Here is an 18,258-nt window from a genome sequence, read left to right as displayed (position 1 = left end):
ACAGTTAGAGAGAGAGAGAGCGAGAGAGAGAGAGAGAGAGAGAGAGAGAGAGAGAGAGAGAGAGAGAGAGAGAGAGAGAGAGAGAGAGAGAGAGAGAGAGAGGGGGGTTTTGGCTCTTGTCTCCATGTTGAGATTTTAACCCACAATTCTTACCCCAAGCTGTAGAGTTACTCTGAAGATGCTTTCTCTCGTCGAGAGGAGTTTTGATTCTCTATCTTATCTGCATCTGGGAAGAGACTCTATTCTTGCTAGGTCTCCCCCTAAATATCATTAAATTTTTCCACTTAAAGGTGTTTAATTGAACATTGCTCGAACATTGTTGTCATGGTGATCAACGGTCTACAGTTGCCAGCTCTGCAGCACATTGTTAGTTCCTCATTCCCACAGAACTGTTACTCTAACCCAGAACAAGAAACTTCCAAATCAACAGATTTATCAGATTTCACAGAAGCCTGTACGCAGAATAACAGAAATACCTTCAACTCATTTGACCTCATCCATTTATAACTTTGAAGAGTTGACATCTGGTTACCTTTCATTCATTTTACCAGAGGTTTTCACTTTTCATTAGTTACAGTAGTTACTTAATACAACAGGTTATATGAAATCAACATGCTATATACCAGAATTATGATTTACCTGCTAAACTCGTGAGACGCCGCACCTCTCCTGCGACATATCGTGCTTCCAGTGTGTGGTTCACAGATTTAGCTTCGCAGAGGACCTGAGTTCTTCTTCCACGACTTAAGAGAATAAAGTTTGTGAGGTTTATGTCCCACACTTACTGTATCAATGTACTGGAACCATAGATACATTATTTCTCACTTTGGCATGTGGATTGTAAGACAAGACTGTATCTTCACATCTGTGGGATCCAAACACAGACTGACTGATACCATGTTATATTACAACACAATAAGTACAATGATGCAATCCTACAATTGTGGAGAACTGAAGCTCCTCCCATTGTGTCTTTCTCACATCTGCCAACTTGTCTCTCATCAGTTTCCACAAAGCTCCCGAAGTGGACGGTCACAGAGAGACAAAGACGTGAATTCAATCTAAACGGCAAAGGGACACAATCCCATCTGGGTGAGTTCTACTCAACTAAACTACAGTTTTGTGTCATTTAAAACTGAACCCTGAAGTGAAGCTTTAATCAGCTGATCGATCCCCTGAGCGTGAAGAAGCTGTTTTTACATCTGAAGATAGTCTGTTTTTTTGTTTTATTAATGGACAGTGACTCCTGGAGACATTTTAAAGTCATTCGCTTAAAATAGACAGAAACATTTATGTAAAGTTAAAGAGACTTGGGAAAAGGTTGAAATCTGAATTCTTCTCAGTGTCTTTCTACTCACACACCAGAGGATTTCACTGCATGTACACATCATAGCATATCAGACATTTGTCAACATCACTATAAGAATCACAGGAGCAGGTATCAGCTGAAAATCAATATACTGAGGAGGAAAATTATTACATTCAAGAGACTGATTCATCAAAAGTATTTTTAGGAAGCATTAGTCCCACTGTGCTCTGTGAGGATGGTGTATCGAAAAATTTCAGCCAATGCAGCCCTCCAGGTTTAATGACCTTCAGAACATCTTGTGTCATTATTGACAGTGAAAGAGTTTTGTGCCAGATGTCCATCATTTCTCTAGAGACCAAGCATTTTCATAAATGTGCCTTTTCATGATTACACCATGAAGTACAAGCTGGTGGAAAGGACACACTCAAATCACAGCATCATCAGACTGTTATAAATGAATTATTATAACTGTTACAGTTTGGCTCTGTACGTCTGTCACCAAAGACAGGGGAGAGAACGAGGCATACCGCTAAAATAATCCATAATCCATGACTCTCCTCTGAGTTGGACGAAGACAGAAAGAGCAGGAACAATGAGCTGCTTGAATATCTGCTGATACTGAAGAGACAAGAAAGTTCCTGAACTGCACAGAACCAGAATAACATCAGAGAAAATCCGATAAAAGCAACAAGCAGAACTGCTTGTTTCTTCTTCCACCTCCGGAATTACATGAGATTGAAATCAAGCTGTGGAATAGATTTTCAGAGCGGATGAACATGTTTGTGCAGGTCTCATTTTCAGGTGGTTTTCATTTTCTATATGCCTGTGTCACAGGTTAATTATGGACAGAAAGTCGAAAGTCGTTTGAGACGCAATAGAAATGTGAAATATAAAAGTTACTTTCAAATTGAACTATTAAATGTTCAATATTAATGTTAGATGTCCATATTGTGATGGAGACATTGATTGGCTGAGATTGAGAGAGAGACAGATCATCCTGTCTGAGAGACCAGCTGAGACTCGTGGTGCGATCTGATGGGAACCACACGTGTGAGGAGCAGGGATATGTGAAGTGATCAGATAACTTGGCCCAGTGGTGGGAGCATGTATTGCACACAGAAGCTGCAGCAGTGCTGGGAGGGGATGGGATGAGGGTGTTGGTCATGTGACTCGGGCCATGACACGTTGAAGGAACACAGGCTGATGAGGGAAGAGAATCTGAGCACGTTCCTCCAACCTCTCCTCGTCAGCAGTCGTTTATCTTTAACAGAAAAGATTGTGTTGAGAGGAACGACTCATCACTTCTTCCATGATCAGCTTCTTTTCCTGTGCTTAATAACTTGCAGCGTGATGGGAGGTCGGACGCAGAGATGGTGGATCCTGAGCCTCCTGATCCTTTCCAGCCTCCTCAGCTTCACTCAACCAGTCCGTAAGAAAAAAGTTTTATTTTGAAGAACCCCGTCTTCTCTCAACAGATATGGAAGCACAGACCAGCTGCTCCCCCCACAGGCTGTTGAGCAGAAGTGAAAACTGGATGTCCCCTATTTATTCTAACTTATAAAGTTTGTTATCAGCTTCTGTTAATATTAACCACTGCAGTTTCAACAAGTGTGTTTTGATCTGTGAATAAGCACGAGCACAGGAAACAGATGTTGGGGATGATTCAATGTTGTTTGGACTTTCCAGAGGTGAGAGATGATGAGTGGGAGGAGCTTGGACCGGACATCGCTGCACTGCACCGTCTGAGGAACCTGTCTGAACACATGTTTCATGAAAGGCTCCAGGATTCCGCACTACAAAGGTTTGATAATTGTTTTAAATGTTGTGACACTGTTTTGTGGTGTTTTTTATAGATTTAATGTGGAATCTTTATTTCCTTGACAGCGACACTGGAGACAGACGGGACAGAGAGGGGACAGAGAGAATGGACATGACCTCCGTCAAAGAGCCGAAGCTGGACTCAAACATCAACTCCGTCCTGGAACATGGTGTCCGTGTAGCCAGGTGACTCCTGCAGCTTGCCCACGCGTTCATTCATTATAATATAAGTAGATTTATCATTGTTATTCACTTTGATCATTTTAAGATAGATAGATAGATAGATAGATTACTTTATTCATCCCCGAAGGGAAATTAAGTCGTCATAGCAGGCGGTATATTTTAATACAATAAAATACAATACAATACAATAAAATAAAAAATATTGAGGTAGAAAGAATAAAAAACAGAAACACAAGATAAATAGGTAGATAAGGTGCAGTGGCAAGATGATGGTAATAGTACTGATGATATGATGGTAATGTTATTGTTAGACAGTATATAAAAATAGTACAGTATATATAGTATAGAATATAACATAATATATATTTATATATGATAGTAATTATACCAATATAATAGCAGTATATAGTAATAATGGCAGCAACAGTATATGTAATAATAATAATAATAATAATAATATAATAATAATAATTATAATTATAACATGTACACATGTATAAATATGCTTATATAGACTTATGTATACAAAGAATATACAGAGAGTATGATATAATATATGATATATAGTAGAGGTATAAATGTAAGTATTTGACTATACAATAGGTAATATAATATACTATGAGTGTAAGAATATGTAGACACAATGTGCAAAAGACAATATTATTGTATAAAATGATATATAATATCAATATGGTTTATATGAACACATATCACATATGATGTGAAGTAAGTGTATATGGAGCGGAGTGTTGTACAGGTCCACAGAGCAGGAGACAGGTTTAGTGCAGTTCTGTGATGGAGGCTCTGACAGAGGGGGAGGAGTTGAACAGTCTTATTGCAGTTGGGAGGAACGACTTCCTGTATCGTTCCTTCGAGCAGCGGGGGGGGGTTGAATGAGTCTGTGGCTGAAGCTGCTCCTTAGCTTGTCCAGTGTTTTGTGGAGGGGGGGTGAGAGGGATTGTCCATGATTGCCAGCAGTTTTGCCAGCATCCTGTCCTCCACCACCTCCTCCAGGGTGACCAGCTTAGAGCCAACCACAGACTCTGCCTTCCTGATGAGTTTTCTCAGTCTGTTGGCGTCCTTTGCCTTGATGCCCGCACCCCAGGACACCACAGCAAAGAAGATGGTTCTCGCCACAACAGACTGTTGCAAATGTTCTACCAGTCTGTTGTGGAACATCTGCAGCATCTTGTTGCAGACGTCCTTCAATGTCTGCAACAAGATGCTGCAGATGTTCTACCAGTCTGTTGTGGCAAGCACCATCTTCTTTGCTGTGGTGTCCTGGGGTGCGGGCATCAAGGCGAAGGACGCCAACAGACTGAGAAAATGATGAATGAAAAAAATGATTCCAATGAGTAGGAGTGTGAAGTGTTATCATGCTCAAATGTCCTGAATTCACTTTCCTGTCCATCGCTGCAGCTCCTCTTTCAGCCACTGTCCTTAACACTTGGCTTCAGCTCCTGTCTCTTTAAGACTCTCCTACTGCTGTGATTGGTCAACCACTTTCATCACGTGAAGGACTTGCTAACCTCCATTCTCGCAGTCCTTGTTCTTTTTTACATCATGATAATACAGAAATATTGTCGGAGCTTCAGCAGCTGAGAAAACAATTGTCTCCTTTAAATACATTTTTTCGCGTAGCTACTGTGAGCGAATGGATTAGGATAGTTCTGGTAAAAGGTAGAGGATGGATTTTAATTTAGTTTTGATTCCATTTAACTTGTGACGGACCAAATCATAACACACATTATCTCAAGGCTCTTCTCAATGTCACACAAATCAAATCAAAGTTTATTGTCACATGCACCAATGACAGCGTCATCGGAGCAGTGAAATTCTTGTGACCTGGCAACATGGGCCCCATGCTGGATTTTTAAATGAAAGGGGTCTCCTGAAGCGAGTCTAAGGTTTTACGACTCTTTGTTCTAAGTCAGATCACTGGGCCTTCCCCAACACCATATAACATATTACATAGTAAAATGAAGCAGCAGTTTACAGGGTGAAGGAGTGGGGAATATTAAATTAAATAATATGAGTATATGTGTAGTAAGGGTAGTACGTAGTAAGTGTATTAGGTGTATTTGTATGGGTGGTTGAGCAGAATGTACATGGTAACTGTTCAGAGGGTCAGTGTTGCTGGTTCGCCCTCACATAAAGGTGACACAAAAACATAGATTTTAAATAAAGATGGACGACATGACAGCTCCCAAATGTGAGGACAAACCATCTTGATCGCCACCTTGTGGAATGCTGAGGTGAAGATATTAAACCTGCCTCCGTGTTAGCAGATGGGACATGAACCAGACATAAAACTCAAAGTAGACGTTTAATAAAAGTTGTCAAAGATGTTTCTGTTATTTCAGTTTGGTTTTATTTGTTATTTGATGATATGAAAACAGGCTGAGACGTGATGATTGACAGCTGAGGCTGACTCCTGATTGGTCGATAAACAAAAATGAGGTGTTCCTCCTCTTACATCAGAGACAGATGAACTTTTCACGTTGTCTTAGTCTGATTTCATGAGATTGTGGCTGAGCCCTCTATGTTATGAGCATGCTGATCTTCTTTCAGGGCGGCTGTTGACCGAACCCCAATGAGTTTGCTGGCTGCTCTTCAGGACTGTGAGGATGTGACCGACTGCATCATTCAAAGGAAACAGGTTGGTGGATTTTACAAGAAAGTGAGAAGCAGCACGGAGTTCAAAAGAACTGAAATCAATCTGTCTGTTTAAAGAAAATAAAACTATTAAAAGACTTGATTGATCAAATTACTTGGAATGAGATCCCACATCTTTCATTCTTATGTGGGATGTAGGGATCAGTTTAAAGGGATAGGTCAAAGGAAAATGAAAATTCCCTCATCATCTTCTCCCCACTACGCTGGAGGGGATAAATACACAGGTTTATTAAACATACGGGTAAGACACGATGGCCGAGATACAGTAGGAAGCATGATCTACTGGACAAGACGGAATAATCTGGCAGCGTAATGGTGAGCAGACCAGGCTTTTCTTGTGAGGATGATGAGATGAATTGAGAGCAGGTGTGCCTCATCAGCTGCAGCAAGGAACCAGCCACGCCCCCTGCCACGCCCACAACCTGCACAGGAAGAACAGAAAAGGGGCGGGGGAGAGAAAGACGATGAGGGGATTTCATTTCTAGCTGAAATATCCCTTTAAAACCAGCATCGACATTCATGATGTACGTGATCGATATCACTTACATCATATATATATATATATATATATATATATATATATATATATATATATATATTAGATATGTATTTTTATTCTGATCTAACTGCTTTTTGTCTTTTCATTCATAACCTCTTGTTTGATTTATTTTCTAGGACTTTGAAACCTTCTTGGAAGGTTTTGAGAAACAGAAGATACAAGATCGGCTGCTCATTGCATCTGAGATCTCACACAGCTACAGTCAAAAACTTCTGGTCGTGACCGACAAAGAGAAGTCAACAGAAGACAGAGTCCAACAGGAATACAGCCTGGATCCTCATTACTCAGTGATAGTCAGCAAGAACTGTCTGTTCAATGAGTCCTGTTGCCCTGAAGCAGACGGCTACACCGTAGTGCAAATATTTGGAAGTGTTTCAGAAGATGGACAAAGTGTATCTGGGCTTTCTGGCTCATCTCTTGCGGAGCTGATGTTCAAACCATCACTGAGAGGAACTCCAGTGTTCTCCCTTAATGGAAGCACGTCCACACACTTCCAGCAAAACTTCATGCGCTTTTTTCAGATCCGTGGAATCAAAGCAGTCTTAGAAACCAACCAGGAGAATCACCAGCTGTACCAGGTCATGGATCAACCCGCCTCAGTTTCCAGCTACAGAATTCCACAAAGACCAGTTGATCACACCACACAGTACGACCACCAGCAGATCATCATTATGGAATCTGATCCTGTGGTCAAAAAAGCTGCAAGTTCTCTTTATGATAAGCGTCCAGATGTGAGCTCCGTCTACATTCTTGATGAAAACCAAAGACCAAAACTGATCCGTGGGGCCTCTGTGCCGCTGTCAGAGGACAGCAGACTGGTGCTGGTCGGTCACGGGGCCAAAGACAGTTCAGGAGACATGAGATTGTCTGGGTACGGAGCCCAAGATGTGGCCAAAGTCATTCAGAGGACCTCCAGAGTCAGTGATACGATTAAAACAACAAGTGTGGTGGCATGTGAGGTCGGATCCGATAAAGTCTTCATCCAAACCCTGCTGACAGAGCTTCGTAAGAGCAGCATTGAGACAGAGCTGCACCTGAGGTATTCTGCGATCCAGGTCCTGCACACGGGACAGAAAATTACTGAAGAAATCTCTCCAGACGGAGTGAAGTGGCGTCACAAAGACGACAGCATGAAGGTGGTGGCAAACCTTGATAGAAACGGAGACGCAGTTATTAGAAATGAGCCTGGCAGCAAAGGAGAGGCAGTGTTTACCAATGAAAGGAACTTACTGATGCCAAGGGGTCAACCGGAGTCGGATTTGAGCTACAGAGACAAATGGCCAAAAGACCCGAGGACATTTATTCCCCAGGATGGAGACTTTAAGACGTTTAGTAAAGGCTTATATAAAGTTGAGGTTCTGACTTGGGGATTATTTCATGCTGATCAGCCCCTTCCAGAAAAGGTCAATTTCCAAACCTTGCAACAGTTAAAGAAGCATTTTTTAATTGGGAAAAAGGTCAAAGATAATAATAATAAGGAGAAAATAAGTTGGATAACGGACGAGCCAGAACTACAGAAGATTCTTTCCAAGTGTTATGAGATTAAATCAGGCGCAGATGTAAGAAGTATCATCCGTCACTATGCAAAGACGGGAGAAAATGAGGCCACATACCTGAAGATCAATGACTGGATATTAGAAGTTAATCCTAAAAATCTGTACGTTCATCCAGTTGGAAAACAGCTTGACAACAATCAAATGGGAAATGAGGTCAAAATTAATGAAGTTAAGAAATGTGTTACTGAACAGATCGGCAAAGAAAGTTACAACGAAATGAAACCTCATATAAAATCAAAGGAGAGATATGTTGAATATGTGGAAGGCACTTTGAAGGGAGAGCGCCTTCATAACCTCGCTCTTTCCACTGAGGCCTGGTTCACCACGTACTTCACAGCCTCAGTTATTTCTGAATCTGCTCGAAATTTCCGGACATTTCCTCTGACTCTCATGGCTCTGGATCTGGTACAAAGCACAACTGAAGAATACAAAGCCGCTGGAGTGAATTTCTTTTTTGATGAACACCCAATGGCAACAGGAGGGAGTTGGACTGACCCAAGCAGTCGTGGATTCAGTGGCGCAACAACAGTGAATGTAAAGAAATTTCCAAAACTAAAGAAAGTCCTAGAAAAAGAGCTCGATCTGTACAACTTGTGGTTTAAGAATGGTCACGATAAGGTTATGAAACGGATATTGAAAGTTGCAAATGAATACAATGTGATTAAAGATAATTCACCTGAACGAAAAACCATGTTAGAAGATTCTAAGAATTTTGTAGTAAAAGTAGACAGAGCTTGGAATCAACCATCTGGGGCCTTAGGAGGATACCATGACGGCCACGTAACATCGCAAAACTTAAAATCTGCCTCAGAGTTGGAAAACTCCTTCAAACTGGAATCCTATTATTCAAGGGCATCTGCGTCATTAGCTGAAGAAATCCACAGCCAGCTGAGGATGAAATATGGAGAAACTCTGGCAGGACTGCATCTCAAGGAAGGAAGTGACCGAATAGAAAAGGGACAGTTCATATGTGAGCTGGTGTCGAAGGATCCTGATGCTAAACCTGTTGAATTCAGGGTTGAGTTATCTCCAGAGAGTCTACGCCACAATGAGAATTTGTTCAAGGGCCTTGACACAGCAGCTCAGGACATGGAGGGTTTAAGATCCCAACATCCAGTCAACAAGTTTGTAGAGCACACAGGAACTGCTGTCGGTGCACTCGGCCTCCTGCTGGGCATGAATGGAGCTGTTAATGCTTTTGAACAGGGCGACATTAAAGATGGTGCAGTGGGAGCTTTGCAAACAGCTCATGGAGTCACAGGTATGTCGATGTCTGTTATTGCGAGACAAGCTCTGACTTCAGAGACAAGAATCGCCAGAGCTGCAGCAACGATCATGAGAAGTCCTGCAATGAAGGGCATCATGAAAGTTGTACCAATAGTGGGGATTGGATTTGGGATATACAGTCTGAAACAAGATATAGAGAGGGGGGGTGCACTGGGGGCGATTGACGGTGTCTTCGATGCTAGTATGGTTGTTTTGGATGTTGTTGGACTTGCTGTTCCTGTACTGGAACCTTTTATCATGCCTATAAATCTGGCTTTATCAGTGATTCGGATGATCTCTGATGATATTTATATGGGCGTAGAGCATGAACTCAACAGTCTCCCCCCGGACGCTGACCTTCTGGATAAAATCTGGGCTGTTGAAGTTGGCGCTGCGAAGGGTCTTAAGCATTTTGCCATTCAAGTGGCTAGTGTGTTTTACAATTGGCATTATGATGAAATTGAGGAGGGTAAAAGACTTGTTGAGCAGATATCAGACTATAAACAGTATTACACAGTTATAACGGAACACGATGGAGCGACTGCCGTAGATTTTACTAGCGGCAGCTCCTCTTGGAATGGAGGAGGCATTGACTTCTGTCTGGCTGATCAGGGTCAGTCTCAGTTCTGCATGAACTCTTTTGTATCTAGTGATGAGACTTTTGGGAAAAAGTGTTGGAACATTAACACACAAGGAAGCAATGATATCATTCTTGGCCTGGGAGAGTCACATGAATTACTGTATAAGATATTACAAAAGAAAATACTCATGTTCATACCATCTGGCTCTGTGACAGTGGTTTGTGATTATGATGCGGTGTCAAATTCAAGATATGGAAAATACAAAGGAAACAGAGATTCAAATCGCTTTTTTGCAGTTGACAAATCAGAGGACAAGCAAGTGATGGAGCTGATGTTGACTTACTACTACCAGCTCTATGGGGAACCAGGTGATGACATATTCTTCCTCGGTCCTCAGAGAAGTAACGTCGAAGGCGCTGGTGGAAAGGACACATACATCATCCCTGTCAACGGCGGTAAAACAATCATTAACAACTACGATCCATCTAAAGCTCTGGACACTCTTCACTTCACTGCTAACTACAGTCACATTTCTGTGTCTAAATCTGGGAACGACGTTGTGTTTATGTATGAGAGCGACCACACTGTGACCATTCAAAACTGGTTTTCAGGAGAACTGTATCGTCACATGGACATGATGTCAGGAGACGGAGTCTTATTCGAGATTTCCACCATTGTGGTTTCTTCTGTTCGGCTGGTGGCCAGAGGAATTAACAAGATGTTTATGAAACATGGTGAATATGTGAACGCATCACAGCCACTTTTACAGAGAGTTACAAACATCTTTGGCTCTCAGTTTGATGATGTGCTCATTGGAAATGCAGAGAAGAACCTCATGGATGGAGGAGGAGGTAGAGATCATCTGACTGGTGGTGAAGGAGGAGACATCTACATGGTGAAAGGTAGAATTCATTCTTCAGTGATGATTGAAAATTACTCCAAAGACAATGAAACAGACGTGGCTCTAATAGAAGCAGATCTAAAGACTTGTAGAGTCACAGTACGAGGGGATGATGTCGTTCTGACAGCTTCACATGCGACTACAGACATTAACGTGACTTTACTGAACTGGTTCCGATCAGCGAACGACAGACACTTGTTCTTCATCACCAACGACATGATCTCTTTCAAACTCTCAGCTCACAAGGATGATTGTCTTCATGCTCACACATTGACCAGCTGCATAAAAAGCTTCAGTATTGATTACAGCAGGTCCACATCTCCTCTGCTGGTGGACCTCGAGGAGTCTGAGGCGTATGAAAGTGTGACAGAGGTCCGTGGGTCAAACTTTACTGATGACATCAGAGGGAACAAAGAGCACAACGTGTTCCTCCCAGGAGGAGGTGATGATAACCTTCAGGGTAGAGGAGGTGAGGACTGGTACGTTATCACACCAGGCCAAGGACTTAAAAACATCAGCAACTTCTCACCAGATCCAGTCATGGACATTCTCTTCATTAAAGACCAATATCAGAATATAACCTGTACTTGTGATGTACCCAACATCATCATCTCTGTGTCTGGCAGAGAAAATGTTGTTTTAAACTCCTGGTTCGAGTCAAAGTATCATCAGCACCTGCAGATCAAGACCAGCGATGGAATAACAGCTGGACTGAGTTGGAACATCAGCAGCTGTGACGACATGAAGACTTTAATGTTCCCCATTACTGTTGATTACAGAAACCAGAAACCTGAAGCACTTTCCCAGAAAGAGTCAGATCAGGGAGGAGAACATCCAGAGTGTTTCAGATACAGAAGCAGGAACTCAAAGGAGAGGCTCTTCTGTGGCCTCCAAGGCAAAGTGATGGTAATGGATGAAGTTGACTCAGTGAAAGAAATGCTTGGCTCGGCAGGTTTCGACATCATGGTTGGGAACAGGAAGGACAATTTGCTTGATCCTTCCACTGGGGGTGCACTGATGTCTGGAGGTGAAGGAGAAGACACTTACATCATCAAACAGGGATACGGAGACAACTTAATGATCGATAACTTTGCAAACGACCAGAAAATAGACACTGTGTTGATTGACATGGATTTTGTCGCTGGCGGCCAAGTTACCCTGGACTCATCATCAACAGGAGATCTGAAGGTGACAATCACAACAAAAGGGGAACAATTCAAATTCACACTGATCGGCTACAACGACAGTTTCCAAAACCAGCACCTGCAGTTCCAGAGCTCTGACGGCGTCATTTTTAAATTGAAATCACTGAACTCAACTGCAGAAGTTCCTTTATTCCAGACTCAGGCTTTCAAAGTGACTCTGCCACCGTCGCAGTCCGACTGTCGCTTCGACCTCGGCTCTTGGCAAAATCTGTCACAGGTCCACACAGTGCAAGGTTGCCCCTCCCAGTCCAATGACATCCTAGGTAACGATGAAGACAACGCGCTTATTGGTGGGTGGAAGGACGACACCTTGGAAGGAGGTCAAGGAGATGACACGCTGATAGGAGGAAATGGAAGCGATATCCTGATTGGTGGGTTAGGAGACGATACTCTGTACGGTGAGGATGGAAACGACACAATGATTGGAAACTCTGGCAGAGACGTCTTCATTCCTGGACCTGGAGCAGATCTCATAGACGGAGGTTCTGGCAGAGACACAGTTCTGTACCGGGGGGATCATGAAACGGGTCAAGGAGTCTATGTCAACCTGCTCACTGGACAAGGTCGCTACGCTGATGCCGAAGGGGACGTATTGAAGGACGTGGAGACTGTGATTGGCACCATCTACTCTGACATCTTGGTGTCTGGTTACGAAAGTTCCCTTCTCAGAGGTTCGGATGGCAACGACATCTTGGTGTCCACTGGTGGTGATTACCTGGTCGGGGGGGATGGAAGCGACATTTACATGTTGGCTTTCCAGAGCGGCTCAGTCACCATCGACAACTGTGCAAAGGACGACGCCAACGATGTTTTGTTCTTAGGATCACTGTCACCACTGGCGTGCGACGTCCAGATCCTCTCTGACAGACTTATCCTGTCTTTCTTTTCATTAAACCAAACAGTTGTTAAGATTTCACTGGAAGGCTGGAACAGTGATGAGGGCGCCTGTGGTCACCTGGTGCTGGTTTCCTCAAGGTTCCAGATGTATGTGGACGAGCTGTTAGACCATCTGTTAGAGGAGTGTCTGTTCAATGACGAGGAATGAGTTGTGCTCATCAGTCAACGGTTGGAGCATCTGGACCAATCTAACTATCAACAGTTTTTCTATGCTTCAGATGTGTGGCACAAAATCTCTAAGTTCTGACATACTGCAGAATAGAGTAAGCTTTAAATCTGTTTGTCTGCCCATGAATAATAATAATACATTAATGAAATTCTACCTGTAATGATTTACGAAGGAAAAACTTCAATCTATTGTCTGTGATTTTGTTTCTTGAAACTGTGCCGAGCAAAGGACAAATACTTGGTTGTAAAGGCTCATCGTTTGTTTCTAACTCTTTTCTAATGATGAAGTAACATCTTTGATGAAACATGTGTGATGGTCTGTTCAGTGTTCTCAGTGGTGAATAAAAGAATGAACTTGATGAGCCTCACTTGTCCTGACTTGAATTTATGAACTTATGTAACATGCGTCTGTCGACATAGAAGATTCTGAATCTAACAAACAGTCAAACCAAAGAACGAGTGTTTGAGTCCAAAAAACCCTTCTGGAGTCTCAGGGGTAAACAGTGTTAGAGCAGAACCCAACAGCTTCCAACGGAAGTAATTAGTGACCAAAGATTCAGACGTGATAAAACGACACGTCTCCATTCTGCTCCTGTGACGTCACCAAGTGTCCACAAGCCCGACGTTCATATTCAACTGGAAACAACGTCATTTATACCAAGTTTCAAACCTAAATGTCCACCGGAAGTGGCTACGCTAGCGGACGTGGCATTTCCGACGGTCCCTGAATGCACCTCGGCAGACGATATCAGCTGACTTTTGAATGACGTTGTTTCCAGTTGAATATGAACGTCGGGCTTGTCGACATTTGGTGACGTCATAGGAGCAGAATGGAGACGTGTCGTTTTATCTTCAGTTGTGTTGGATTCTGCTCTAACATTCCCCCCCACCCCATGTGATGACGGCTCCCAAAAGTGAAACCAAAGCGTCTCCTGGTGGCTTTCTGCAGTATCGCTCATAAACCCTCCTCCTCTATGTTAGCAAATGGGACATGGACCAAATATAAAAATCAAAGTAAACGTTAAACAAATGTTTGTAAAGATAGTTTCTGTCATTTCAGGTCGTTGTTATCTACCTGATGTTTGTTCAAGTGTTTCTGATCAGTTTGGTTTCATTCGTTATTTGATGATATAAAAACATTATTGACAGCTGAGACTGACTCAGGTGGGTCAACAGCGTGTGTGAGCGGGACCGCGATGCTATGGGAGCAGGAAAACACTGTGGAGTAGAACCTCTGAAGGACAGCAGACCCTGTGATGGACAGCAATGGACAGCAGACCCTGTGATGGACATGTCGTGGCAATTTCTACAATCCCACTACCAAGGAGCAAACAAGACACAAAATTCTCTTACAGTATTGTCACACTTTAATGCTCAGAGCATGGTGCATACCGCAGAGCTTAGTTTGTAATATGCACACAGATAGAAAACAGTTCATTACTTTATACCTTCGGCTAACCCCTCCCGTACTGCAGGGGGGGTGTTAAACAGTCAAAGGTTGAGATCCTTTGATCACATTAATACAACAATGCCTAGTCGAAGGCAATAAAGCCAATATACAATGTGGTGCAGGAAAAGCAGCATGATCAAGGAGAACAGTCAGACGAATAAACATTCAGTTTCTACAGGAAACACAGCATGATCAAAGAGAGGAGGCAGACTAATGCATTTAGTTACTACAGGAAATTTAGGTTACAATATGTAGAGATTCAATCATGATCAATCAAAGGGGAAATAAACATTTTATTATGTCAACTGTTATATTTCCTTTACAGACAGCAGACCCTGTGATGGATAGCAGATGTTGTGCAATAATGGTTAGGAGTGATACCATAAGCTGGTGTGCCTTCAGGCGTTCAATAAATTTGGTTATCAAAATAAAATATAAAACATTAATATTTTAAATATTAATATTAAATCATAACTTTAGTTTGTTGTAGTTATCTCTGGGCACCACCTTTCACAGAAGGGAAACGATAGCCAATTTATTGATGAAGATCAGTCTCATTTAGATCTAGTTCACTTAGAAATCTTAATATTTACTATTAAAGATTATATAATGAACAGTTAAGGTTTATAGAGTTCTTGACAGTGTAACGGTTGGCAAAATTCACTTATGCAACATTAATGAAAGGACAAGTTTAAAAGAAAACATTTATTATGAACATAATAAAATATAAAAACACAAATTACTAACATAATATACTAGCAAAACCAAGATGTGTGTGTGTGAGTGTGTACCACACAGAATCAAATAAACAGTCTTGCTTAGTTCTACTGTCATTATTAAGCCCAGTATGTTACTAGTCCTTGAACGTTCTGGCGTTGTGTGAAGTCTCTGGTTTGTGTGGTTTCTGCTTCCGCGGTTCTGTTGAGCTGTGGCTCAGATGCTGGTTCGAAGTTCTTACTTACAGGACATCGAGTCGCTGCAAGGAGTTCGGAAGAAGCTTGAGATGCGTGGAGGTTTCCTTGAGAAGTTGAGCTCTGCAGCTCGACCTTTGCCCTCCGGTTGTTGGATAGAGAAGATTTGAGCTGGAGGAATCCGGTTTCTCCACTCGCCGATGCAGGAGGAAAGGCCGGCAGCCTCCCCCTTTGGAGATGCAGGAAAGACGGCTGGTCGCCTGCAGTGGTGGTAGATGGAAAGAGAGTTGAGGAGAAGAAAGCTGGAGCAGCCTTCTGCTCTCCGAGGGATTGGAGAAAGAGAGAGAGTTGGGGAAGACCTTGGTCTTAAATAGGCCCAGTGACCCAGTGGCTTTCTCAAGACAAAGAAACATGGGCTTTCCGGTTTTGACTGCACATACAGGCCGACAGAGAGGCCTGCGCTTTGCGCAAAAAAACATGTCCCAACACAGACCCTCTGTCATTGCTTTTATTTTAAATTCATCTGTTGCCCATTATTCTTTCCCCTGTTGTTGGGACCTGGTATTTGTGAACTACAGTTTGGCCTACATGTGTAGTCAAAAGCCTAAGGCGTGTGTCCTTTGTTCTGGAGAGAACCAGAGACTCCAGAACTCTGCTCCCCGGATGCCTCAAAGCCACACAGAGCGGGCCCCATGACCTATGAGGCCACACCGAGTGAGGGAAACCTCCTCCGAATCCAAGCTCTACCAACCTTCAAGCAGCAACACAAGGTCCTGCCTGACAACAAAACGAAACCGCTGCACTGCACAACAGAACCACAAAGGCAGAAGCCACAAAACCAGCAAGACGACTTCACTGAACTGCGAACAGCACATCAACCTTTTTTCTGTTTCTATGGGAGGGTAACACAACTGGGCTTAATAATTATACTATGCTCAGCAAAGACTGTTTATTCGATTCCTTGTGATGTTCATAAGTTGGATTTGTGTTGCTGTGATATTGTGGTTACAAGTTATTTGAAAGTTAATGTTAGTTATGCTCTTCAGTCTTTCGTTGCATGCATCTAGACCAGTGATTCTCAAACTGGTGGGGCGCAGAGGCATAACAGGTGGGGAGCGGGACCGGGGAAATGTGAGGCGGAGCTAATGTTTTGATGTCTGCATCTCTGTAACGTTGGAGCAGTAAACAAATCGTTCTTTCGCCGTAGCCAGGGGTCGGCCAGCGGCTCCCTGTACAGGGTTGTGCGGGCGAATGTGTGTGTGTGTGTGCCCCCAGACAGCACACACAGTAACACAGGCCCCGGGGCTCCGCCCCCACTCATTCGCGCAGAGAGACACACACAGTGAGATCTGAGCTCGTTCCCGTGAAGCAGCCGGTCAGTGACAAGACACAGTGTTCAGAAACCAAGTTGAAAAGAACGTAGGATGAAGCGTGTCTTGCTCTTGGCTTCACAGTGAATGAAGGAGGACATGAGGCAGCTGACAGAATGAGACCCAACAAATTAAGACAACACTTAGAAACATTACACCCCAGTTACATAAATTAAGTTGAATTTAGTAAAGTTATTGCAAAATTCTTTGAAAAAAGTGGCAAATGTCTCAAAAAGTTTTTTGAAAAAGGTTTTTTATTTGTACATCAGAAATTCCTGAAAGTAATGTGAATTTAATGTTCATGTAAATACACATCTTAAACTCGGCCCATTTGTCATCATTTTGTTGGGGCGGGGGAGCGACTCACGCATCTCAGCACATCTCTCTCTGACCCCTGCCACGTCGTAAATATTCCAAAGGGGGGGGCATTATCTTCGGAGTGGCCAACCGCCATTTTGGAAGCACGCTCACTTCTTTATATAGTAAGTACACCGTTAGTAATATGTGATTTTATACTTTATCTTCATAACAAATGTTTTTCTTTCACCAATGTTTTTTCATTAATGTTGCGAAGTAAAGTGAATTTTGCCAAACTCTACACTCAAGAACTCTATATCCTTCAACTTAGCTAACGATCTATATGGTAATTTTGGTTGTCGTTATTCATTTTTAATTGTTTATCAGAGTTCCAAATTTGTAGTTAGTACTTACATGAGACATACTATAAATTGGCTCTTATCCCTTCATTTGAATGGTGGTGCCCCGAGGTAACTTTAATCATTTAAAGTTAATTTTTAATTTTAATATTTAATTTTGATAACCAAATTGATTGAATGGCGAAAGGCACTCCATTTTATGGTATCACGGTTAATGTATTATTGCACAACACTTGTTTATTGTAACTAATCCCATGAACGTAACATAAACCAATATATCGAATGATAAACAGGTCTGAAGAAATCACTCAAAAAACCAGAACAATCAAAAGAAAACAGATGTTTCAGGATTTCAGTGCAAAAGCCGTCAGACGATCAGACCGAGTGTTTTATTCATCACTTCCTGTCGGATGTGACAGATTCAACAGTTATCTGAACGTGAACTGATCGTTCGTCCGTCACCAGCTGCTACAGACGATACTCAGGAAAATAAAAGCTTGAAAAGTTCAGGACATTTGTCTCACATATTAAATCCGGATAATTTCAGCTCCTGAACCCGATCTCTAGCGTTTTGCACAAAAATGAAAACACAATGCATAAAGACAAGAAGTCATGGGCGACTTTCATTTCCTCACATCCGGAGCGTTGTGTTGTCCGTACGTTCGTTACTGTTCCTGAAGCAAAGTCAAAATCAGAACCAGGTTTTTATGTTTAAAGTCTCAAAGTCTCGATCGTGCACACGAGGATGTTGG

General features: G+C 42.4%; 2 protein-coding genes across 3 annotated transcripts in view; one reads left to right on the top strand and one right to left on the bottom strand.

Annotated features, from left to right (window-relative positions):
* The window catches only part of LOC133001407 (phosphatidylinositol 3-kinase regulatory subunit alpha-like), a 37,914-nt gene that overhangs the window by 4,489 nt on the left and 15,167 nt on the right, over positions 1-18,258 (bottom strand). The window contains exon 17 of one of the 2 annotated variants that reach the window (XM_061070974.1): positions 17,834-18,258. This exon is cut by the window's right edge and continues 1,368 nt beyond it. The exons of the other annotated variant lie outside the window; for it this stretch is intronic. The gene's annotated coding sequence lies outside the window, so the exon portion shown is untranslated. Of the gene's footprint in view, positions 1-17,833 lie in introns of those variants that run through there. 2 annotated transcript variants of the gene reach the window in all.
* On the top strand, positions 1,020-13,478 carry LOC133001947 (uncharacterized). The gene is made up of 6 exons (XM_061071667.1): positions 1,020-1,092; positions 2,656-2,738; positions 2,996-3,110; positions 3,194-3,313; positions 5,882-5,969; positions 6,662-13,478. Exons 2-6 carry the CDS (start codon positions 2,660-2,662, stop codon positions 13,097-13,099), a joined length of 6,840 nt encoding a protein of 2,279 aa, XP_060927650.1. The 5' UTR covers positions 1,020-1,092; positions 2,656-2,659; the 3' UTR covers positions 13,100-13,478.

The sequence above is a fragment of the Limanda limanda genome, chromosome 5 (genome assembly GCF_963576545.1).
Source record: "Limanda limanda chromosome 5, fLimLim1.1, whole genome shotgun sequence".
In the NCBI taxonomy this organism is placed as follows: Eukaryota; Metazoa; Chordata; class Actinopteri; order Pleuronectiformes; family Pleuronectidae; genus Limanda; species Limanda limanda.
Note: the sequence above shows the minus strand (reverse complement) of the source record. Positions and strands in the feature narration are given on the sequence as shown.